General features: G+C 45.8%; 1 protein-coding gene across 1 annotated transcript in view; it reads right to left on the bottom strand.

Moving 5' to 3' along the window:
- vps13b (vacuolar protein sorting 13 homolog B) overlaps positions 1–25,425 on the bottom strand; it is a 410,620-nt gene that overhangs the window by 65,263 nt on the left and 319,932 nt on the right. Inside the window, exons 41-46 of the mRNA XM_080006210.1 lie at positions 23,917–24,101; positions 13,309–13,505; positions 10,926–11,107; positions 10,175–10,395; positions 9,884–10,015; positions 4,029–4,190 (exon numbers count right to left, since the gene is read on the bottom strand). Coding sequence (XP_079862336.1) covers positions 4,029–4,190; positions 9,884–10,015; positions 10,175–10,395; positions 10,926–11,107; positions 13,309–13,505; positions 23,917–24,101 — 1,079 coding nt within the window. The remainder of the gene's footprint in view (positions 1–4,028; positions 4,191–9,883; positions 10,016–10,174; positions 10,396–10,925; positions 11,108–13,308; positions 13,506–23,916; positions 24,102–25,425) is intronic.

Below are 25,425 nucleotides of genomic sequence, written 5' to 3'. Positions count from 1 at the left end.
AAAGGTAGACGCCGAATGTCCACAGTCAGTCCAAAGAACAAACTGAGGGTATCCAGGTCTGGTGAGCTCACTGAGTAGGTGGAGGTGAGAGAGAGAGCTAGAGCAGGAGAGTGCTCTGGGTACAGCCCACAGCGTTAACTACAACAACTGGGTCAGCGCTCTGGCCCGGCTGTTGACGCCAGATTTTGGGGGTCCATCAGTGTCTTGGTGGCTCCCTGACGTGTATGACAAAACAGAAAGTTTTTTTCAGTAGCTTGGGTGACTGGCGGGAGGATCGAACAATGTTTGTTGCTGTAGGACGCAAACAAAGGGATATACAGAAGAGGATTATGTTTACATGAATAAAAATATTTTGCCGTGTGAAAGATAATTCTAAGATAATTTTGCTACGTGGCCCTAATCCTCTTCACAGGGCCGGGCAATGAGGCAGGCGATCAGGGTAAGGAGTAGAGGGAGGGCAAGGGAAAGAAATAAGAGGAGGTGTGCCGGAGGTGAAAAGGGATTCTGGGCGGATTGAGGATGTGTGGGAATGTGTGGGGAAGTGGGCAAAGAGAGAAAGAGAGAGAGAGTGAGAGTGAGATGTTGGGAATGACACCTCATGACGTCGAGGGGCTGGGTTAGACACAGCAAGGTGTTGCGGGACCTTAGTCAAACAGCCGAGCCACTTAAAACCAGCCTAGACTGAGATTCTTAAAAGCTGCACAAACACACGGACAGGATGGCGTTATTGTTGCTGGAATCCCCCCCCCACTCTTATCATTTTCAAAACCCGGTGATTGGGTTTTAAGGTACGTGCTCTGTGATTAGCTCGGAGGTAGACACATCTTTTTCATTTTAGGCGAGCTATTTCCCATTCATCACATTTATCACAAATCATGATCATGCTCATCTCTGGAACACATATTTCATGTACCACAGCAGACACGAAGTGGAACAACACTTGACAAAACCATTTTGGAATTGCATTTTTCATCGATGATGACATCTGGCCCGCTCGGGCAATTTCTCTTCCAAGACGTCCCCGAAACACACAGAGGTCACTTTGACTCACTGGTTAAGTGAGATGTGGTAGTCATGCAGCGTGCCAGATTGTTGCTTGTTATATGTGTGTGCATGTTTATATATATATATATATATATATATATATATATATATATATATATATATATATATATATATATTTATGTATGTGTGTGTGTGTGTGTGTGTGTGTGTGCACGCACCCTAGAAGTGAGGTAAGAGCACCGATTACCCATGATCGATGATTAATACGACTTGACTTACTGACTTACTGCGAGCAATTATGGCCATGTCTTTTCTCAAGCTCCACTTTCTCACACTCGCTGTGGAAACATGCAGGGGTCCCGGAACATGTGCTCACCAAACACACACACACACACACACACATAGACACACACACACACACACACACACACACACACACACACACACACACACACACACACACACACACACACACACACACACACACACACACACACACACACACACACACACACACACACACAAATGTCGCGGATCCAAGCCCACCCGCCGCTCAACCTCAAAACCACAAAGGGTTAAATATCATCAATCTTCTTTAACAATGCTGTCAGGGCTCTGTCGAAGACCGCTGACAGAGACACACAGATTGCCGGTTAAGTTGGGGGGTGGGAACTGATGGCCGTGTGTGTGTTTTAGTGTTCTGTTTGTGTGTACAACACACAGTATGGGCTCAGGTTTTAATGGCTAATGTACAGTATCTATGGAACTGCATCATTTCTGTTCATAAGGTGAACTTGGTCAATGTGGAAGCAATATCACACAATCGAGTGTCATGATACAGGAGAATAGTGTTTGAGGCAAAGAAGAAGGAATAATGGGCCTGTGATGTGATATACACTCACCATCCAATTTATTAGGTAGACCTTGCTAGTACTGGGTTGGACCCCCTTTTGCCTTCAGAACTGCCTTAATTCTTCATGGCATAGATTCATCAAGGTGTTGAAAACATTCCTCTGAGATTTTGGTCCATATTGACATGATAGCATCACGTAGTTGCTGCAGATTTGTCGGCTGCACATCCAAGATGCGAATCTCCCGTTCGACCACATCCCAAAGGTGCTCTATTGGATTGAGATCTGGTGACTGTGGAGGCCATTGGAGTACAGTGAACTCATTGTCATGTTCAAGAAACCAGTTTGAGATGATTTGAGCTTTGTGACATGGTGCATTATCCTGCTTGAGGTATCCATCAGAAGATGGGTACACTGTGGTCATAAAGGGATGGACATGGTCAGCAACAATACTCAGGTATGCTGTGCCATTTAAACCATGCTCAATGAGTAGTAAGGGGCCCAAAGTCTGCCAAGAAAATATCCCCCACACCATTACACCACCACCACCAACCTGAACCGTTGATACAAGGCAGGATGGATCCATGCTTTCATGTTGTTTACGCCAAATTCTGACCCTACCATCTGAATGTCGCAGCTGAACTCGAGACTCGTCAGACCAGGCAACGTTTTTCCAATCTTCTATTGTCCATTTTTGGTGAGCCTGTGTGAATTGTAGCCTCAGTTTCCTGTTCTTAGCTGACAGGAGTGGCACGCGCTGTGGTCTTCTGCTGCTGTAGCCCATCTGCTTCAAGGTTCGACATGTGCATTCAGAGATGGTATTCTGCATACCTTGCTTGTAACGAGTGGTTATTTGAGTTACTGTTTCCTTTCTATCGTCACGGACCAGTCTGCCCATTCTCACAAGGCATTTTGGTCCACACAACTGCCGCTTACTGGATACTTTCTCTTTTTCGGACCATTCTCTATAAACCCTAAGGATGGTTGTGCGTGAAAATCCCAGTAGGTCAGCAGTTTCATCGTCCAACCAGCGATGGACACTTGGCGTCGACGAATGCTCTCCACTGCTTCTGGCTGGCCCACCCGGATGTAGAACAAGCCAGGATGGATGAAATGCAGAGGCCACAATTCACTGGCCACCACCCAAAAAAAAAGCATGTGTGTGTGTGTATATATATGCATGTGTTGTAGCACGGTGTGCCATGTGACCAATAAAGATTCTTCTTCTTCTTCTATCCCCTTTCTTCTCCATTCTGATGCTCGGTTTGAACTCCAGCAAGTCATCCTCACCATGTCTACATGCCTATCTGACCCTACCATCTGAATGTCGCAGCTGAACTCGAGACTCATCAGACCAGGCAACGTTTTTCCAATCTTCTATTGTCCATTTTTGGTGAGCCTGTGTGAATTGTAGCTTCAGTTTCCTGTTCTTAGCTGGCAGGAGTGGCACCCGGTGTGGTCTTCTGCTGCTCTAGCCCATCTGCATCAAGGTTCGACGTGTTGTGCGTTCAGAGATGGTATTCTGCATACCTTGGTTGTAACGAGTGGTTATTTGAGTTACCGTTGCCTTTCCATCGTCTTGAACCAGTCTGCCCATTCTCCTCTGACCTCTGACATCAACAAGGCCTTTTGGACCACACAACTGCCACTCACTGGATATTTTCTCTTTTTTGGACCACTCTCTGTAAACCCTAGAGATGGCTGTGCGTGAAAATCTCAGTACGTCAGCAGTTTCTGAAATACTCAGACCAGCCTGTCTGGCACCAACAACCATGCCACATTCAAAGTCACTTAAATCCCCTTTCTTCCCCATTCTGATGCTCGGTTTGAACTTCAGAAAGTCATCCTCACCATGTCTACATGCCTAAATGCAATGAGATGCTGCCATGTGATTGGCTGATTGGCTATTGTGTTAACAAGCAATTGAACAGCTGTACCTAATAAAGTGGCCTGTAAGTTTATACATACTGTATATATATACTATATATTATACTGGAGGTATACAGCATATATTTTTTGTCGGCCTCCATCTCGAACATCAACCAGAATGTATAGTACATTGGTTGTTTCTCGACTTCTTGATTTTGCATGTTGCATTCTTGTGTGTCTGCATGTATAGGTCTGCATGTTCACTAGCCCACAGATCCCAGAGTTGCGGGAGCCTCCAGCTACCTGTGGCGACTTGTGGGACCTCCAGCTGTACTGGTGACTGTGGAGGCTGGCCAGCAGCACGTTCTCGTCTGTGTCCACCTGGCCGAAGCGCAGCGTCTCGTGGGTGTCATTGCAGATCACGTAATGGCTGTAGACCAGCTCTTCGGCCTCGGCCTCCCCGTTCTGAGTAGAGAGAGAGAAAGAAAGATGGAGGGATGGGAGGGAAAGAGGAGAGTTATGTGGTTATGGAAGGATAGGTGGAAGATTGTGTAGCAGGGAATCAGAGATAAGAGATTCCGGGAGTAGGGGAGGGGTATGAACTAAACAGCTGGTGCAGTGCTTCCAGGAGTGTGTTTACAGTTTCTGAAATGACATTATTTGGTTGTGTGTATTTCAGCACTACTGTACCTGCAGTGTCTGTGTGTTTGCGTTTGTATGTCAGTCTGGCTATATGTGCCTGGTACCTAATAGGTGTCGATTTTTGTGGCCAGCTGTCAGCCTGTGGGAGGGTGCAATGAGTGACATCATCACTGGGAGCAACACAACCTCAACCAGCGCAATCTATACCATTTTATTTCATTTTATTTTTATTGTATTTTATTTTATTCTATATATTTTTATTTTATTCTATAAGTATTCAACTTACTGTATCACGTTTTAGGAGTCAGTAAGTCGGTCTATTAGAAAGATTTTTTTTTTTTCCCTAGGACATATTGTGTGTTATCACCGGGTGCGTTGCATTACATTTCACTGCATATATGTATGAAAGTATGTGTATGTATGTGACAAATAAAAATCTTGAATCTTGAATCTTGAGTAAATCATTTCAGTCTGACAGCCATCCAGGCCGGAGTTGCTTTGACTTGGCTATGGGGCCAAATCTACCCCCTGGTCCCATACACGTACACCAAAAAAAAACAAAAAAAAACAAAACTCTCCCGACTCTCCTGGACTTTTTCAAAGCATCTCCCTTCACAGCAACATCTCTTTCATGAAATCTGCGCAATGTTTGTTTTAGTTGCGGAGATGTCAGCTCCTTTCAAATAGCAATCCTGTTTGTACACGTGTGTCACTGTTGTTCCTTTAACAGCACATTGAAAAAAAAAAAATAAAAAAAAATAGGCCAGGCCACGGAAGATGCGCATTCCTGTTAGCGAGAGTCATCGATGTATTGCGGTTTTTAATGGACAAAACAATATGGTGGACTCCAGCCCACCTACAGGGCGTGGGTCACTGAAATGGCCTCCACAAGAAAATCTGAAGTCATGAAGTCCACAACAGAGATGAGGAGTCCGCTCATACTCTACGTCAGCTCACATGCAAAGGGGAAGAGGTGACTGGCCCGCTATTGAATACACTAGGTTAGGAGTGGGAAGAGAGTATACAAACTTTCAAAACAGCCCGTAAGAGCAAGAGGGTGTGTGTGTGCATGTCTTTCCAAAGGCTGGGATCCCTACCTCTTCCATGTCCCTGAGACACACCTAACTGTGGTTCAGATAGCCTCTCAGTAACTGCTCATGCTATCCCAAGTGAGAGGGAGACCCAGGCCTGCTGTGTACTTTTTAAATAGAGGGAGGTGAAAGGCTGAGGGTTTAAAAGAGACTGGCAGTAAAAAAGCTCAGAGTTTGTCTGCCAAGCACGTACCAGGTCCCGGGGATGTTGATGCTATTGGAAACGGATGGGAAAGTTTACACCATTAAAAAAGGGTTTAAATGATAGATGAGTGAGTGAGGGAGTGAGCGAGCGAGGGAGGGAGCGGGAGGGAGACGTATACTGTGGCAGGACAGCTGTGACTGCTTTCAAAATCTATCCCCGTTTTTATAGCGGAACACTATCTGCGCTGGCTTTTTAATTTTTTTTCTATTTGCCCTGAACGCGACACCGCAATTTTACAAACTTCCTGCCGCCATCTTTGAGATGCCATCGCTAAGCTTGCATCGCTTTGATGGCATTGCCTGTCGGCTCCGATTCAGCTCACTGCAGTAATCATAATCACCGCCTGTCTCTCTTTCTGGGGGCTTTGTGTGGGTAAAGACAAAGATATTTGCAGACAGTCAGCACAAACTCAGTGTTAAAAAAGCACAAGATGACAGCTTCTCCCTGAGAGGACGGCCCACGCTGGAATCAAAGTATCCTTTTTCTATAATCTACCCAGATTTTATTACTCTGGTTTTCACAGGGTCCGGCCCTGATCTCAGAGGTCTATATAATTGACAAGGTACAGTAAACTGTCTGGAATATGGGGAGTCAATATCAACACCCACTCATCAGAGATACATATGAAACTAGACACTGTGTCCACTATTCGGGAGGCCTGTAAAAAGGCAGTTATGAACCAATTATCGGATCTCATACACCTAGATACATTTCCTGCGAAAGCTGCTTTAACCGGCGCATCTGCTGCAATCGGTAACGCAATCCGTGTATCTGTGCTGTCTTTCCGGTCGGAGAATCAATGATTCAAAATCATTCAAACATGGTAAAAGAGGGGGAAATAAATTTTGAGGAGGGAATTCCTGTCCTGTGTGTCCCAGATATACCTCGAGGGCCTCTGGATGTTCTGTGAGAAAGTGGAGTGTGTAAATACTACTGGGCTTTTGTGTGGCTTCCCTCTAAAGCCACATCCCTTAGGGTTAGGGGCTGGGGTGGGGCTAGGGGGGTGGGGAGGCAAACGATTGAAGCTATGACAGGGAGAGCCAGAGTTGTTTAGCAGAAGCATGGAGCCGTGGGTTATGGAGGATGGGGTGGTGATGGTCGGGGGGGGTGCAGCAAAAATATTGACCCTTCAATGTCTTCTGTACGTTATGAATGAAGGAATAGACCATGCATAAAAATACGTTATTAAGGCGTCGTTTGGATAGTTAATGATAAGCACTGGTGACATGGTTACATGCACTTGAATAAGGTGATCACATGTATTTGACCCGAAAAAAGGTTGTTTCGTATAAGATAACAACGAACACCATGGCAACCGCCGGAAAACATGCACAGTTTTGGTCAGAAAGTGAGAGATGGGGACATAGTTGAGTAAGTGTCCGAGAGGATTGTGGATGGACGTTTTTCCCGGAGGGCAGAGCAAGTACTTTGCATCAATAACTTGACTACACCACTGCCATGTAAACTCCGTAAACTTTTCAGTAATCACATTTTTCCAAACACATGTAAACATCTTAATCGCATTATTACCTTAACCCGTCTATTGAGCTTAACCTGGGTATTTAGTGCATGTAACGAATTGACTGGAAATCAGCCATTAAAGCCCAGTAGAGATAACCATTGCATACTGGCACGAGAGAAGAGGATTGATTTTTCCATTAATCTTAATCTATGGCTCTGGTTCCAGCCATCTGGTTTGTACAGATGACCGGGCTTTGGGCTCCAGGCTGTAATTGTGCGGTAGTTGAGAGGAGGCTTGTTCTAGCTTTAAGGGAGCCCAACACGGTTCAATGCCGGTTCCCCAACACCACAACAGCCGCAACTTAGCCCCCCACCCCAGCCTTGACACCAGGAAACAAGAAAATCGCAGCAACAATTACACAGGTTGGGACTCATCCTTCTGCATCGGGGGAAATGGAGCCTGTTTATGTTTCCAACTGCCCCCCAATTGGCTTTTCAATCAAGATCCACAAGCTTTGTTTCTGGAAGCTATGTCTTCACTTGTATGATACCTTACAGATGAGCATGGCAGGCCTTAACATTTATCTGAAATGGTGAACCACACCATAGGTGAACGTCTGTGTTTAATCGCACTCATAAAAGGCTTTTTTTTTTTCTTCCCATACCTCATATGAAACTTACATTCAGATCCCAAGAAACAGAGCAGAACATGGGAGGGGATAGGATGGGAGGGGGCGTAGAACACCAGAATGTTCCACAGGGCGCTGCATTCACAGCTTCCTCTGAAGTGAGCGAAATGTTTAACATGAACCTGAGCTTCCTCTAATGGATGGGCTTTAAAAAAAACAAAAACTGCACTTGACCTCTCCCTCTACCCTTTACTCTGGAGATACTGTAGCCACATGCAGCTCATTGGGCTTAAAACGATGGTGTGTTTCTTACTCCCACCCACATCCCTTGTTCTCAAGAGTGGTTAAGGCTGGAGGTAGTTAAAAGTTTCCTCAACAGTTATGAGTGTAATGCTGCGGTTTAGACCAAATCAAGACAATTTTATAATTTTCTTCAATTTATTTATTTCTTTAAAAATCAAGCCCACACCAATAAATACACACGGTTGAAATAAGGTTTGTGTTTGTGAGTATGATTGTGAATGTGTCGGTATTTCCATGTGTGTAAGTGGAGGTACAGTCATCTGTATCTGCATAGTGTCTCTCTCTGGTCATGAGTTAGGGTGTGTCACTGTGTGTGTGTGTGTGTGTGTGTGTGTATGTGTGTGTGCGTGTGTGTGTGTGTGTGTGTGTGTGAGAATCTCACGCAGCACATCGAGGGCAAAGTATGAGTCACTGGCGAGGGCCGTCGATAGCAAACACAGGGCCAAAGGCATCACTCAATCAGCGTCGGAAAAGGCCGCAACCGAACAGAGTTGTGTGAGCAACCAATAACCTACCGAGCCGTTCTTCACACTGTGGGCATGGCCTGTCATGGATACCGACATCATCCAAAACACTCCGGTTAAAATGTGACCTTTCAATACAGCAACCACCAACCCGACATTTAGAGCTTATTTATGGTCCGTTTAACCAGCACAAATAGGGAACATTTGTTTTGCTGAATGAGGCAATGATGAAGGGATGGGTCACATAAAATCTATCATCAAAAACGGTCTATTAAATGCCTCTGATGAGTCAATGATGCCACGGAGTGAAAACAAAGGTATTAAACGTTCAGCCAATACAATCATTTTGCCATCAGTGCCTTTGTAGACTTCCAAAGTGCCTAATATAATTACATTTCCCACAGGTGTGGTGTGTGCGCCTTTATTATATGATTTATCTCTGTGGCAGTGTTTGAAATGACAATTTAGAATCGCAAAGCTCCAGAGCCTAATACATGAGTCAGCAAAGTCACAGCTGGGTTGAACAGGTTCATGATGGGGCAAACCAAGCTGGGGAGGCCAGGGTGTGTCTGTGCGTGTGTGTGTCTCCAAGGCCCACACTATAAGAATAGCGGGTGAGTGTTCAAGGCCAGATGAGGTTTTGGCAGGTGACACCACTCCAGTTTTACCGTGTTTTTATGGGCAATAGTTCACACAAAAACATTTTGGCTACCAGAGGCGGTGCTGAGCTGGGAACTAAAGGATGATGGGGCGCATAGCACTAGAGGCCCATGAGGAGCTCAAAGTCTGTTAATGTCCATGACACGGTAACTGGTATGAAAAATGTATATCCTTTACATGGCTTTACATGGCTTCAATCATGAACAGTGTGCTGCACAAATCTGCCCTTCAATCGTGCCTGCTCACATTTTATGCAAAGAAAATGTTGACACCTATGATCTTAATTTACTGGTATATATTGCATAGACGAATCATGACTGGCTCCCACAAAATTCTAAGACCATCACACACACTATAATATATCCATATATCCATATAATTTTTAGAGGACGAACTAGACAGAAGAGTCAAAACAAAATAGCCCACAGTGTCCTACATCTCTGGGAATAGCTGCAGAAGACCTGGGAAGACATATTGGGTGATTTCCTGCTGTTTGGCTGAATGCCTTGTGTTTGTGAGGCTGCTCTTGAGGAAAAGGGTCGCTGATTTAGAGAAATCCAGGATTTAGAGACAATTTTAAATTTTCTGAACAGATGAGGGAGGGTTAGGAGTTCAGACTTTATTATGGTGGAACCTATACCTTACTGTATTCTACAGCGTGAGATCATAGCCAGTGTGTCACTGGCTCGACACCCCATCTCACCTGTTGCCAGCTTTGTACAGCAGTGTCCAGGGTGTGGATAGCATACTGGCTGACATTAAGGAACATCGGCTCCAAAAACACGTTTCCATCTAGCAGACTTCCCTGGGGGCAGCGGGTAGCTGCTGCCTGGCCCTGAAACACAAAGGATGAGATGGAAAACATTCAGGTTTAGACTTTGTGTCATTTTTAAATCATTTTACGATCAAAACAAAAGGTTTTACGAAATGATATGGTTGTACCCTGGAAAAAGTCACACGATCCAGGAAGGCCATGTGACCCTCTCAGTCTTACCTGTAGTGTGAATGGCTGAAGGAGCTGGAGGTGCGTTAGGTTTCGGTACTCCAGCAACCGACAGTCCAGTTTGGTGGAAAAGTGGAATTCCTGACATGGGCGTGCTCCGTTGCTCCACTGGCGCAAGAACACTTGAGGCTTCTGGGTGCCAATCACCATGAACTCCTGCTCCTGGGGTAGCTTCCTGTCTGGCAGGAAGGGCCGAAGTCGCTGGGAGGGAGCTGGAGCAGAGAGACAGACAACGTTTTGACTTGAAGGAGACTACATTGCAACAGACATCCAGTCAGATATTAAAGCAAATAATGGAATTGATCTAAAATCATTTTACGATGAGAACATTAGGAGGATTGACTTACTCAAGCATCATTAAACCAATACTTGAAGGAGATTGCTGGGTCTCATGCATGACACATGCAAGTGTGGTTAGACGTTTCCACAACATAGTGGCATCTTTTTTTTTGTTTAGTCTGAATTGCATGATAAAAACATATGTGAACAAAGCTAATATGTTAAACACAAGCTACTCGAGCATCATCAAGCGCACCAACCGCCATTTTTTAATGGCAATTGCATGATCTCCATGGTCCTCAGGTGCGATTGGAAAGAAACCAAGAAACCTTTTAGAGATGGCTAACTTCCCATTTCAGAAGCGTTCAGGCCTACGTGGTTGCTCGTTTGGTTGCTACACCTTTGTTGCTAAAGCGAAGAAGAATCACGTCAGAGAAATCAAAAGAACGCTTTTGGGTCCTACCTGTGCCCAGCTGCTCCAGATGGTGGCAGAGGTGCACTTCCATGTGGGCCAGCTGCAGAGAGACCCCTGCAGATGGGACGAACCAGGGGGCGAAGCAGGAATCGATGCGGGCGCAAGCTGCCAGCGCCGTGGGAGAGACCAGCTGGTCGCACGGCAGCTGGGAGCCTGATTCACTGTCTGAACTAGAACACGAGGGGAGGAAGGAGGTGATAAACAAACATTTGAAAGATGATGAGCTGGTTGGTTCTCCTGCATTTTTTCTCTCCTTGCTGTCGAAAGTGAACATACAAACGAAGGGGAAACGAGGCACTTTGTGACGCAGATAAACATTACCTCAATGGCAAACGTCTTAACACGAAGAGGCAAAGAGATGATCTTTGACGATTGCCAATTGCTGAATCGTGGTCATAAGCCCCAGCATGATCACGGTGAGATGTGCCTTTGCCCCATAGCTCAATGAGCTGAGCGCTCCGATAAAAGCAGATATAGCGTGCTCTTGTATTCCTGCATACATCACCGTTACTCACTTTGATTTATCTTTCGATTCGATTGATCATAAAGAACGAGACATTCCGAGTAAAGGCCGTTTCCGCTTAAGTGGTTCCTCCACCGCATTCAGAGGTATTTTCTCCACTATTACCATTATTGGGAATTAGTGGAATTCCTTTGTTCTGCATAGACCCTCCACCCCTCATCCGGAGAGCTCGTACTGCTGCGGTTGCATGGAGGCCCTCTCAGCGGACATTAATTGCATGTCATGGTTGATGATGTTGAATGGAAGGTAATTGAAGTGAATGACCATTTGCTCTGTTATTTGCTGCTACCATGATCCACTGTGAAAAAATTATATATATATATATATAAAAGAAATAATACTGGTGCGACAGACCACTCCTTAAAAGATAAGCATCATATGTTGACAATTTTCATTACTCCTACTTGGCACGGTGGTCAAGTTATTTTTCTGCTGGAAACTGAAGTAAATGAAGGCAAATGAAATGAGCGAGGGAGGAAAAAGGGAATCAATTTTGATCAAAAAGGACAAATAATTTAAACATAAGGGAAATGTAGTGTTTGGAGTATATGATTATAATGAAACGCAGATGTATATTTAACTTTACACTGGATCTGGTGCTGTTTGGGAGTTTGGTCTTTTTTTCACCCCCCTCTCGCGCTCTCTCTTCCGTTTCGTCTCTTACATGTTTTTCTTCTTCTTCTTCTTCCTCCCATTCTGCTCTCTAAGCCACACAGCAATGTGGGCTTGGCAACAACTCTCTTCCACGCTTAAAAGTTCCCCTAAACCCCAGGAGGAAGTGAGGAAGGGTGAGGAAGGGGGGGCGGGGGGCAAAAGAATTGGCGAGAGAAAGGAAATAGGAAAGCGAGGAGGACAAAAGGGAAGAGCGCGCTGCGAAAAGAAATAAAACAATAGATCTTTTTTTTCTTATCTCTTTAGATTGACTGGTCTGGAATTGTGTGTGTAATGTTATTCGGCTGGAAAAAATAAGTGGAAATAAGTTGAAAAAATAGCTCATTCTAGGGATTAAAAGAAAACCTTGCTCTACACTCTGACAGAGATGTCAAGGCATCTGACCTCATTTTAAGACTACAATCTCGCACTGACTATTATTTTCATGAGATGACATTCTTTGATTTCTTTGATTTGATGACTCTTCTCTAATCACGCTTTTTTTTTTTTCAGTGTGGGAACACAAGGAACAGGATGAAAAGTAGGAAGGGAGGAAAACGAGAAGACAAGAAGGCCCTCGGCAGTCCCGACCTGACCCCCACCCATCTCACCCAACCCGGGGCCAAGCCTCGGGGAAAACATACGAGCCACATAAAACGAAGGGTGTTATTTTTTAGAACTCTGCTGTCTTCCCACGAGCCCGCCCCCAACCCACCACACCACTCCACCCCCCACCACCCCATCCCCCCTTCCTCGATTAGATACACTCAAGGTAAGCAGGAAGGAATCCGGATGGGCCCTGACAGGCCCTCGGTGTGCTGGGAAATCTCATTAGGCCGATCTGAACGCCTTCCAAGCCCGCTCCCTGCTCCTGCACACCAGATGTTGGATGTTGGGGGTGGGGGGTGGGGGGTGGGGGGTACTCCTCTAGGGTTCGCACTTGGCGGCCTGGGTGCGCTCACTTGCTCGGTTCTGCCTCATGGTGGACAACCTGGGAATCCAGGGAAATGCTGGTACATTGGCCCAGTCAATCGGCTTCATTACGACAGTGAGGACTTACAGTCCCAAGTCATAATTTCCCTTCCCGGCTTTTATTCAGGATCATCACACACACAGACAGACAGACAGACAGACACACACACACACACACACACACAGAGCCCGTTCCAAACGACTCCCTCCTCCCTCCCCTCTCACCTCTGTTCGTCTCCTCCGTCTCCGCTGCTGTTGAGCACGATCCTCCAGAGATCTGAGGTCACCAGCTCTTTCTGCTGCTGGGTGAGGCTGAGGCTGGGCAGCCGCAGCTGGCAGGCGCTGCTTTCCGACAGACTGAAATCCCGGTAGGGGACGAAGACCTGCTGGAGCTCATCCCAGTACTCCAGGCTGCATGGTACCTGGAAGAAAGTCGCAGTGAATCCAGCTTTAAAGTCAAACGTTGCACAAACATCCCTTTGCTTTTTAAGGACGCCGGGATTGCTCGGTTCAGACTTTTCATGTGAGACAAACTTATTTGGTCTTTTGTGGTAATTTCAACAAAAAATAATAATAAAATAAAAACAGTTCCACCACAGACCACCGGCAGGGAGACAGAATGCAACACGTCCTCCGTAGAGGCAAGGCATGACCGCAGCAAAAAATAAACACCGGGCAACGTCACTCTACATGGCGGCCATTATAACAGACAAAACAGTCCCAGAGCCCATTTTCACACTGAATAATGATGAGGCAACAGGAGTCTTGTTCTCACATTATGGGATGTGCGGTTGGGTTTCGCTTGGTCTTTCCTCGCATCGAAGCGGCGATTTACCCGCAAAGCGTCCGGTCGTCCTGTATGAGGTAAAGCAGGCTCTTGGATTTCACTGACCACCTGTTACCGAGTCACTGACTGATTGGCGGTGGCAGGGGCCTCACAGCACACCTCAAAGACACATGTTCACATACTGTAGGTGTGTGTGTGTGTGTGTGTGTGTGTGTGTGTGTGTGCGCGCGCGCGCGCGCGCGCGCGCGCGCGCGCAAGTGTCTGTAGGGGTGTTTATGAACAAGTGCATGTCTCTTCTGCACAGCCAAGGGCATGCTAACAATCTCCTGTAGGTATGGGGATATCTCGATGTGGGCCAAACAAATTCAATTGTCAACAAGGGCACTTTTGTGTGCGTGTGTGTTGCAGATTTACCATGGCATCCATGTGTATGGCAAGCGAAAGCTGCATGAACAAAGGGTAGAAATGCAACTGTGTGTGTGTGTGTGTGTGTGTGTGTGTTTGTTTCCGAAGAAAGCTGTAGATGAGGTAACATATGCTTACATCATGAACAAAATACCACACAGGTTTTCCTGGACTCAGGCTCATATAATTGCGCCTGACAGAGTTGTGCACCCGCGCCCCACCACAGAGCCACCGGAGTGGAAACCCAACCAATCTCTGCAAAGAATTCCAGGAAATTGCATTACTGAAAAACCTGGGACAAATTTTATATATATATATATATATATATATATGTTTTTATCACCTGGGATATTCTATACACATGACGGCATATGGCCATGAATATGTTAGGTACATACATACATGGCACAGCGGAAGACATTTGCATGGCTGCATTTGCTTCATTGCTTGTTCGGCCTTGGTTTGGAGCGGCGAGAGATGAACGAGAGTTCATCGAAAGTAAAAATTGCAGAGTGTTTGTTGCTTTAAGACTGACAATAAACGGAAATGTGATGTTTAATGTCTGTTAAGTTCAGACAAGATACACACACAGATAGATAGATAGATAGATAGATATATAGATAGATAGATAGATAGATAGATAGATAGATAGATAGATGGATAGATAAAGTACATAGACATAGGCAGATAGATCAATAGATACATTGATCTATATAGATAGATAGATTGCATGTCCCAGCAGCTCACATCAACACAATAGACAAAATAATAATAATAATAATGATTAATATAGCTGCAAGCAGCATTACATTGGGTCCAGGTTAGTAATGTTTGATACAAATTACAGTTTTCAGAGTTCCTGTAAAACACACTGTCACTTCGTATCGACACCAATTACAAATTTTCGAGTTCCAATGGAACTCTTGTCCCACAGCATCAGTTTGTGCTGTCATCCATCTATAAATCAGTATTACTACAAAAAAGAGTTACAATCACACTTATGGAGTCTACACTGCACACCTCGCCAGATGCACATGCCCAGAAGGTCCTGTGTTCGATTCCTGCCTAGGGCGCTGTTGGCACCGTGCTCCGGCGGGTTATCTCCCAAATAGGAGCCTTTCTGTGTGGAGTTTGCATGTTCTCCCGGTGCTCACATGGGGCTTCCTCCATCTAACATCAGTAAGGACCCCCACCAAAAACATGCCCACATCATCGTCTGACCAGCGATGGACATTTGGAACCAGGTCCCCGGGCGTATCGACGAATGCTGCCCACTGCTCCTGGCTGCCCTCCCCGGAGGAAGGACAAGCCAGGATGGTTAAATGCAGAGGCCTCATTTCACCAGCCACCATCCAAAGCACGTGCGTGTGTGTGTGTATGTGTTGTAGTGTGGTGTGCCGTGTGACAAATAAAGATTCTTCTTCTTCTTCTTAAGAAATTGGATGATGTCCAAAAGTACCCCGCTCCACAATCTAATCTAGGTATGCCAACATTCTGCGACTTCCGGTAAATTTGCAATGGTTTTTCACTAATTCCTGCTCACAATGTAGATCAATGTGGATTAAATGTAACCACAAGATGTCTGAAATGCCCCAGTTCTGAGGAGACCTCAACCATGTCTGTGGGACACATTTAGCCCAAAAAATGCCAAGGAGAAAAATAATAATAAAAATCTGAGCAAAAAAAATAGGGTTCCAGCCCTGCAAGCTGGACCCCTAATAATAATTACCTTATGAATAATGAAGCATTAAAGCAATACAAAATATGAAAACAGAAAATGGCAATGGAAAACATAATAAGCATACAGTTTACTGCACCCAATAAACCTGTGCCAATATACAAAAAACCTCATAATAAACAACTGATACAACCTTCTGTAAGATTAACAAACTGAAAAGGACAATCAATTCAAATTAATTGCATACATTAAGTGATCGATCAGAACAAAAATCAATAATCTTATTAGGCAAATTTCCCTCAGGAGATATCCACAAGGAGGTCGGCCAACTCGATGTGGTGGATCGCTGTTTATTGTTGTTTTTCAACTGATTATTTCCAACTTGGAAGCTATTCAAATGCCTGGAAACTACTACCACACAAAAATATATTTATAGCCATGGCTGCCGGCGAGGGTGATAGATATCATCGGCATGGAGTTTATCGGGGTGGGTCAAGCGGCCGTGTTGATCCCACACAGCGTAGAACTGTTTGCCTCGCGTTGTGTGGGGACTAGAGACTCCAGGTCGAGATTTGAGCGAATTAATTCAATTTCGCAGCGGAACGCGGCTCGAGTTGGGTAATGCCCCGTGCAATCGAAGACTTCTGAGCTCACCCTGGGGCCGTAGCCGCTGACGTCCACCGCCTCGTCTGCCGTGGGTTTTTATTACCTGCATCAACACCGCCATTAGGTCTCGCATTATTCCGCCGATGTCTATATGTCAGAACATTCCACTGCGAGTTACCTTCTATCAGCCAGCGGACAAATTGAATTGACATCGGCCTGAGCGAATGTTTACTCAGGAGTTGTAATGAAAATTGTTCTCAAAACGACTTGGCCAACAACGTCTCAGGCAGGCAAACACATAAGTTATTATTAATAAGTGTGGAAAATCAGGAATAAGGGCTGGGGCTGTAGAACTCGCCTCTCCGCTGTTTTTTTTTTCTTCATTTTTTACTTTGTAATGCAAAACGTTAGGAAAAAGGTAGAAGCGTAGTTTTGCTGGATGAGGTGTAAAAAAAAAAAAAAAAAAAAAAAAAGGTCTCCAGATCAAATTAGCCACACGGACAGTCTTTTTATTTTCACAGTACATTAGCTGTGACTAATACAGCCCTGCTTGAGCGCTTGTCCCAACTAAAATAATAGTTATCTTGGCTGAGAGCACCTTCTCTCCCTTTCTACCCCACTCTGTTCTGAGTGAAAAGAAAGCCCCCTCAGAGTTGAAACATCAAGCATAAAAAAAAAAAAGGTTTTAACTAACAAGAAGAAGTAGTAGGCATCAATATGAGAAAAGGGTGCGTCGGAGATGTAGGGCAGAGGGAGGATTAAGTGAATGATGAAAAATAACCGTGGCCTGGTCCTGTTTATAAAAATCAGGACAACAACTTGAGAGGAAGACAACAGCTGCGCAACTTGATTTTGTGTTGAGGCCGGTTGGTTCATCTCCAGCCACAGGGACAGTGAGAAAACAAGTGCCAGGCCAGCGGAGAGGTGCTGGGCAGAGCAAAGCTGCGTTCGGACTTAAGTCCATCGTACAAGAAGCCTGGGCTGAGTTAACCCACTCAGGGTGCCTAAAGTTGCATCGGCATCGTTCTGGCATTACAAAATGAATTTCAAGGACTTTCAAGTACTTTTTAAGAACATTTTTTTTCATTTTCAAGGACTTCACACAAGACAAAAAATATAACAATCTTATTCTCATTGTCTATATATTTAAATATATTATTCATGTCATTGTCATCTACTATTATAAGTGTCCATTTCCAACCATGCTGGATTAAATGGACATTTCCTTGTCATAATCCATGATGTTTCAAACGTTTGGACAGAGAAGAAATAGAGCTACTACGTGAGGAAAAAAAAAGCCATTCTGGAAAATGTTTTAGGGTGACATTAGGATTCAAATAACCAAACCTGGGGGAATATCACAGGTTTTTGATGATTGCAATTTTTCCCAAGGACTTTTCAAGCACTTCAGCACAAAAGGGGGCTATTTTCAAGGTATTCCTGGACTTACGTTTCTGAGGAAGATATTCAAGCACTTCAAGCACCTCAAGGACCCTGTATGAAGGTGGTTAGAAGAATGTGTGTGTGTGTGTGTGTGTGTGTGTGTGTGTGTGTGTGTGTGTGTATCTTAATAAGCATATTAACATTATCTTTTCAATATTGAAAATAAACATTAACAAATACATCTTGCTCTCTTTTTTTCTTTTGGGGATTAAGTGATGGGCATAGCAGCATTCAGTGAGTTGTTCAGAAAATATGCCTTTGACTAGCTCGAAACTCGGAAAAAGCAGCTAACTCGAGGGATATTGTTTCAAAGTTTTCTTTCAATCAAAGGAAATTCCAAGAGGCGTTTCCTTGTTTAAGGAATAAAATGTTTTGTGGACTGTTTTTTTTTCTTTTTTTAAAGGCTATAAGATAATTCATTTCCCGTTTCAAGAAATATTATCCAGTAAAATCATCTCACTGCATGGGCCGATCATTTAGCTCGATCAAGTTTTTTGTTTTTTTTTGTGTTTTCTTTTAAACATTGTTTTTGATTTTCCACTGTGTGTGAACAACAGCAAGCATGTGTTCACATTTGTTTCTGCGCTGTATTGAACCCCTCTGCTCCAATATATCTCCAACCCCCCCCCCCCCCATGTTTTCTAGAGGGAGTCTGGATGAATCATGGCTTCTGAGTTCACTCCCTCCTCCGCAGAGTGTGACTAGGGCAGAGAGAGAAGGGGAAGTTGAGAGATGGGGAAAAAGAAGGAAAGAAAGAAAGAATTGGAGGGGAGAGGACACCTGTCTATGATTCAGAAGGGCTGAGAGGACCACACGTAGAGCGGGGGGATGAGTCACTCACCCTAGCAACTACCCCAACGTTCTCCCCACACCTCTCTCTCTCTCTCTCTCTCTCTCTCTCTCTCTCTCTCTCTCTCTCTCTCTCTCTCTCTCTCTCTCTCTCTCTCTCTCTCTCTCTCTCTCTCTCTCTCTCTCTCTCTCTCTCGGCCTCCCTCCCTCACCTCTTTCCATCACTTTGTGGCTTCTTTGCAGGTGGGAACTTCTGCACATTCTCCTTTCCTCAATGTTTCCTACTGTATGTACAAACACGCCAAGGGAGGGAGGTGGGGGGTGGGGGTAGGGAGGTGGGGCTGGACATGATGGACCCTTGCCTTGGCCTTCCACACCTGTCCTGGTGTGGAAGAAATGAACTGAAAATTCCCTCCTCGGAGACGCTGGAACTTGTCGCGAAACCGCAACTAATTCAACGCAGGAAATCTTGATTTTATTTGAAAAAGGAAGGAAAAAAAAGAAGAAAACATTGTTGAACACGATGTGCTCAGTGAACAGCGAAGTAGGGAAGGGGGCGTGAGGAGGACGGAGTGAAAAGGGCAAAAGGCAGGAGGTAAGACCTGGGAGAGGAGAGGAAAGGAGAGGAGGGGGGAGAAGAGGGGGGAAGGGGAAGGGAAAAGAAGAAGAGATGAAAGGAGAGAGGGGAGAGGAGGAGAGGGGTCTATTGGGAGGTGAGGAGAAGGAGAGGAGAGAAAGGGATGAGAGGGGAGAGAAAGTCAGGAGAAGATGAGAGAGGAGGAGGGGAGAGGAGAGGAAGAGAGAAGGGGATTAGAGGAGGATGAGGAGGGGAGGAGAGGAAAGGGGAGAGAAGGGGGTGAGAGAAGGAGAGGAGATGGAGGGGGAAGGAGGAAAGGGGAGGAGGGAAGAGGAGAGGAGGAGAGGAGTGGATAAGCGAGGAGGAGGAGTGAGGAGGAGAGGAGGAGAGAAGAGAGCAGGAGAGAAGGGGATGAGAGGGGAGAGGAGAGGATGAGAGATGAGGAGGGGTGAAGAGAGGAAGAGGGAAGGGGGGTGAGAAAGGAGGAGAGAAGAAGATGAGAGGAGGAGGGGAGAAGAGAGGATGACAGGGGAGAGAAGGGGGTGAGAGGAGTGGTGGAGAGGAGGAGAGTAGAGGAGGAGGGGATGAGAGAGGATGGGGAAAGAGGGGGTGAGGACAAGAGGAGGGGAGGAGAGGGGGAGGTGGGGGGTGTGTGCAAAGAAAGGATGGGATGGGAGGTGGAGAGGAGCAGGGGGTAAGAGAGGAGGAGGGAAGAAGGGGGAGAGAAGGGGATGAAATGAGTAGGGGAGGGGAGGAAGGGAGAGGAGAATGTTTGAAAGGATGGGATGGGAGGTGGAGTGGAGAAGAGAGGAGAGGAGGAGGAGTGAGGAGAGGAGAAGGGGATGAGAGAGGAGGTCAGAGGTGATGGGAGAGGAGAGGAGGGAGAGAGGAGGAGGAGGAGAGGGGGAGAGAAGGGAGTGAGAGGAGGAGTGGAAGAGGGGAGAGGAGAGGAAGAGAGGAGGAGGGGATCAGAGGGGTGGTGGTGGGAGAGGAGGAAGAGAGCAGGGGAAGGAGGGGGGGAAGGGGGTGAGAAGAGGAGTGGAGGAAGGGATGAGAGAGGAAAGGGGAGAGAGGAGGTGATGAGAAGAGGAGGGGAGGAGAGAAGGCTGGAGAGGAGGAGAGTGGAGGAGGGGAGGAGAGAATAGGGAGGCAGAGGGAGCTGCACTCCATTTACCTGCAACCGCCTCCCCAACCTCCCCCAAGTGGGAGAACGAACACTCTCTCCTTTCTTTTTCTCTCCCATCTTTCCATTCTTTCTTGTTTTATTTCCATCTTCTTCCCCCTTCACATCCTTCAGACTAGCTCAATCTCAGTGACAACAGAGTAATGTAACCTCCATGAGAAACCACCCTCTCCCTTTCTCACTCTTTCTTTCTTTCTTTGGATAAAGAAACAGCGGCATTACTGTTTGGGTGCAATTCTTTTTTTCATTATGACAGCGTTTCTATGTAGCGGGAAGCTGTAAAAGCCTTCAGAGCGACAAAATAACAACCCAGAAAATAATGATTTCCCACGCACGGGAACACAGGAGAAAAAAAAAGGAAATCAAGTAACAATAATGGCGTTGTGCCAGAGACTGAATTGAATTCAATCTGGGATGCCTGTGAGCTCGGCTGATGAAGACTGGGCCCTGTTGAAATAACCCTGTGAACCAGAGTAGCACTTTGCCCTGATCCATATCACCCCAACGGGCTCCAATGCTGGTGCAAGCAGCTGGAGTCAAAACACATAAGATAATTTCACATCATACGAGCACAATTGATCCAACATCTCCCCACGTTCCCATCGCAACATCGCACCAATAGAGTCTGGAGGGGAAAGCCTGGGAGTCATGTCAAATGAGGGCCACATCACCTGATATTTAGGGCCCATTTGGCAACGATTTGAAATCGGGCGAGTTCGGGGCAGTCCGGGGTAGCGGCGCTGTAGAATCGTAGCTCTGTGAATGTATGTGTGTTGAGCGGAAGAATCAAATCTGTCTTTATACGCCCCCGATTCAATCAAAAATGTGTGATTTTATCGATAAAATTGCAACGGCAATTTTCAACAACCAACGAGATGCGGCAAATGGGTGCGTGTGGACTTCTGAAATGGAGGAGCGACTTGTGGTAGACTCATGAGTGTCCAACTGTGTGTATAATGTCAGCGCTGCAAGTTCGCTGCACAAACAACCACAGTAGTGAGCTGCATGGCATCCATGTTTGTTTGGGTGGAAAAATGCATGCATTTTGCATCTCTGTGCTAGAGTACCACAAAACATACCACGTACCACATCATATAACATATATAAAGTTTTTCCACGTGACTTTGCCCAACGTAAACATAAAAAACGAATGGAGCTTTACAGTACAATGAAGAAAGGTTTGGTGTGTTAGTTACGCGTGCGCTCATTTATTTTGTGCTGACAAAGGAAATAGGGGACATTACGTCAATTTGGAGGAGGAGCGAGTGGGGAGACATGGACCACATGGATTAATCCTGCATTTAGAGGTCAATTATTAGAAATATATTATTATTATTAAATAAGTCCTAAATAGTGAAGTGTAACTAATATACCTAATATTCCTTTATTTTAATATAAATTACATGCATTCCATATAGGCTTCTACATTACTCCTCCTCCCCTGGTTTCCTCTGCTTTCGTCCACGAGCTCCCGACAAACTTGTGTACTTGAAGCCGTGTGCGACAGGTCCTGGTGCGTCGTCGAGCCTTCCAAACTACACGTGCGGCGGTGACGGGAGCGTGAGATTCGGCAGTGTGGAGCATTTTGTCCCCAATCTCAGAAATCTTTCTGGGACAGCCAGATCCAGGCAAATGTCACATAGTCTGAACAGGGCATTAACAACATCTGGACGATTAAATTGGAGTATTGCGGCGCAGTAAAATCATTACAAAACAGCAAAAGACCGTCAAGGACTTTATGAGAAGCACACGGTCAAGAAAGGAGAACGCATAATAGATCTTGCAACACATCCCTTAAATAATTCCTTTAACTCTGTGCCATCAGGGCGAAGGTTGAGCTTTGTGCAGCCATGTGGGAGGTCGCTAAAAGACGAAGAACAGCCGAGAACTCAAACTGGCTGCGACACGTGGAGGTCGCTTAGGGAAAATAAGGTTATTCTATTTTTCAAGAACCAAAATGTCACACAAGTAAGATGAACTTCATACATTAGGTCTCATCATGACTCCAAGCACTTCCCACCAATGCAGCTACTTGAATAGGCTAGCACTTTCAAAACAGGTTTCTTGTAAATTTAAGTCTCATTTACGTTGCTGCAAAAAAAACAAATGTTGATGCCTTAGCTGTCCTCGCAGGAAGAGCGCGTCATCCCCTTCCATCTTCACATAGGGTTCTTTCAGTAAAACAGATACTAGACCCCCCCCCCCCCCCCTCCCCATTTTGCCAGCTCCCCCGCAGACCTCTCATCACCTGATTCCCTTTAACAGACTTGTCAAAGAGGAACCACATGTTAACCATACACAGGCTGTACGTCTTCTGCAGACATCTCCATGTGCACACACAAGAAGTTGGTCGGATGTGTAGACACGCATTCAAGTGTGGACAGAGGCTAAGCGTGTTTATGTGTGTGTGACGTATATTTGGGTGCTGGGTAGAGGAATGATATGATTGATGCTCCTGTTATGCGATGCACATTTAGGTGTTTCTCAAATGAATGGTACACATCATGCTGGGTCTGGCCACACAGGGATATCCCACTACATATCTCCATTCCTTCCACAAGTCTGTCCATTAATTTCAATCCCTTCTGAAGCCCGCGGCTCTCTCCTCAACACGGGAACACACACGCAGATGGGTCCTCTGTGCGTGTCAACATAACACCATATGTGGCCAATCGGCTCCGAAGAAGGGCCGGCCTTCAGCCTTGTCTATCAGACAGACTTATGCATTTCCCAGCTGCCAGGCCCGCGGGAGGGGGAAAGCCTAATCCCTGCAGCACCTTGCAGCCCCGAAATATCTCTGCCTCTTGACACATGGACTGACAGGATGCGAAGGCCACAGGGAGGAGTGACTGAAGGGAGTCCAGAAGAGTAGCTGGGAGAGACAGAAAGAGAGCTACAGGAGGGAGCTTCTGACGAAAGAAAGTGAAGTCAGGAGAGAGAGGAGGGATTAGAGGCTCAGTGGATGCTGCTTTCCAGCAGGGGATGGGGTGGGACAGAAGGTAGGGGGTGATGGGATGAGCAAAAACAGGACAAGAGGAAGTGGAAAAATTAGGGGGGGGGGGGCTTGGCCCAGAGGTGGATGAGTTACAGGAGGAGGTGGGAGAGAGAGAGAGGGAAACAGAGTGGAGAAGTGTGATGAGTGAAAAAGAAGAGCGATACTCCGTTTCCCGCTACCCTCGGTAGCTACCATGGCTGCCAAAGTGTAACCTCACATCATCTGGGGCAGAAGGAAGACACCTGGCCAGTCAGATCAGCTGACTCTTAAGGCCGTGTCCCACCCCAAAAGAACCACAAGGACATCTCAGATTCCTATGCTTTGAGGCTTTTCACAGGTGTAAGAGGGTGGACAGTCTCTCCATCCATACCTGTAGGACGTCTCCCAGATCGGCGGTGCTGATCTCGGGGTCCTCTGTGGTGTTGAAGGGGACGGGCGTGATGCGGACGAAGGTGAGGATGCGGGGCTCAGGGTACCTCCACAGCATCACCCCGGGGCTGTCGTCGGTCTCACTGTAGAATACCACCTCGTAGGGGCCCGGCAGCCTCTGGGGAGCTGGGCGCGGCAAACCACAGATGAAAAGGGGAGGAGAAGGGTCAGATTCAACGCACAAGGTTGGGACAGCAGAGCTTTAGAGGAAAACTACAGAAAACGATGGATCTCTTTATATTTGGATATCGAGCGCCAACTCATCAAAACCCGAGAAGAGACTGATCAATTTCCATTTTCTAGTGGAAGGGAGATGAAGGGAGGGTTTACCCAAGAACAACACTTCATTATAAGTGTGCGGTGCGTTCACATGCATTCGTTGACCCTGGCGTGTCCGAACTACATATGGCCTTCAGCCTGGTGGAATTATTGAGAATATGTCTGTTACACAATGCGATCCTTTACAAAACAATAACTCTTTAAAGGAGAGCCTTGCTGGATTTTCGGCTTTGAGAATGTTTACATGCCTCAGAAGTAGTACGTAAACACGGCAACGGAGTAAACATTTTCGCTGTAAACAGCCGTTGATTGACCCAGACCAGGCACCTGCAGAAACTTGGAAGGTGAGTCCGCGCGGCTGGATCCAAGCCTCTGAGTGGTGTTTGACTTAAGTCAGGGCTGCTGTTTGGGATTCAAGTCCTTTAGAAAAATGTTTATTTGAAGAAAAAAAAAAAGAAAGAAACAGAGCCGCTGCTTTTTGTTTAGCCCCCCAGCGGTAGTTGTGCTCTAGAAGATGCATTTTATTTGCCCACTCGAAGGCTGGAGGCGATCTCATGGTAACGGTTGGTGTAGCTTTGGTTTTTGTTTTTTTTTGTGAACTGGCTGGATCATTGTTTTAAGACTATTCTCCACTGCAAAAAAAATATAATAATAATAATTCAGAAATCTTAACAAGCCACAAAATAGTGAAAATAAACAAAATATCGTATTTTTGGTTCAGAGTTGAGTGTGTACGAGATTATTCAGCTTGCTTTGAGAAAATATTTATATTTGTACTTACAAAAATAGCTAGGTCTAGCTGAACTACTACTAAAAGAAGACATTTCACAACCTTTTTTTTTAGGAATAAAAAATTCCAAATTCTTCCTACAGTATCTAAGAATTGTTCTTTGTGTTGAGAAGGTCACCTGTTCTCACCCGTTGACCTGTCATTTTGCTCAAATCAAGTGTTCATTTCCAATTTTCTTACTTTTTTCAAATGTTTTTCTTACCCTTCTATAATCCCGTCTATCTTCCCCATCCTCACCCGCCTCATCCTCTCTAACCTCTCTCACCACCTCCTATCCCCCTTTCATCCCTCTCTCCGTCCTTCCCCATTTCCTAACTTGCTCCCGTCCCCCCTGGGGCAGGGCGCGGTGGGCTGTTGACGACATGTTGCAGACAGATTGTC

This window comes from Zeus faber (assembly GCF_960531495.2).
Source record: "Zeus faber genome assembly, chromosome: 8".
Lineage (NCBI taxonomy): Eukaryota > Metazoa > Chordata > Actinopteri > Zeiformes > Zeidae > Zeus > Zeus faber.
Note: the sequence above shows the minus strand (reverse complement) of the source record. Positions and strands in the feature narration are given on the sequence as shown.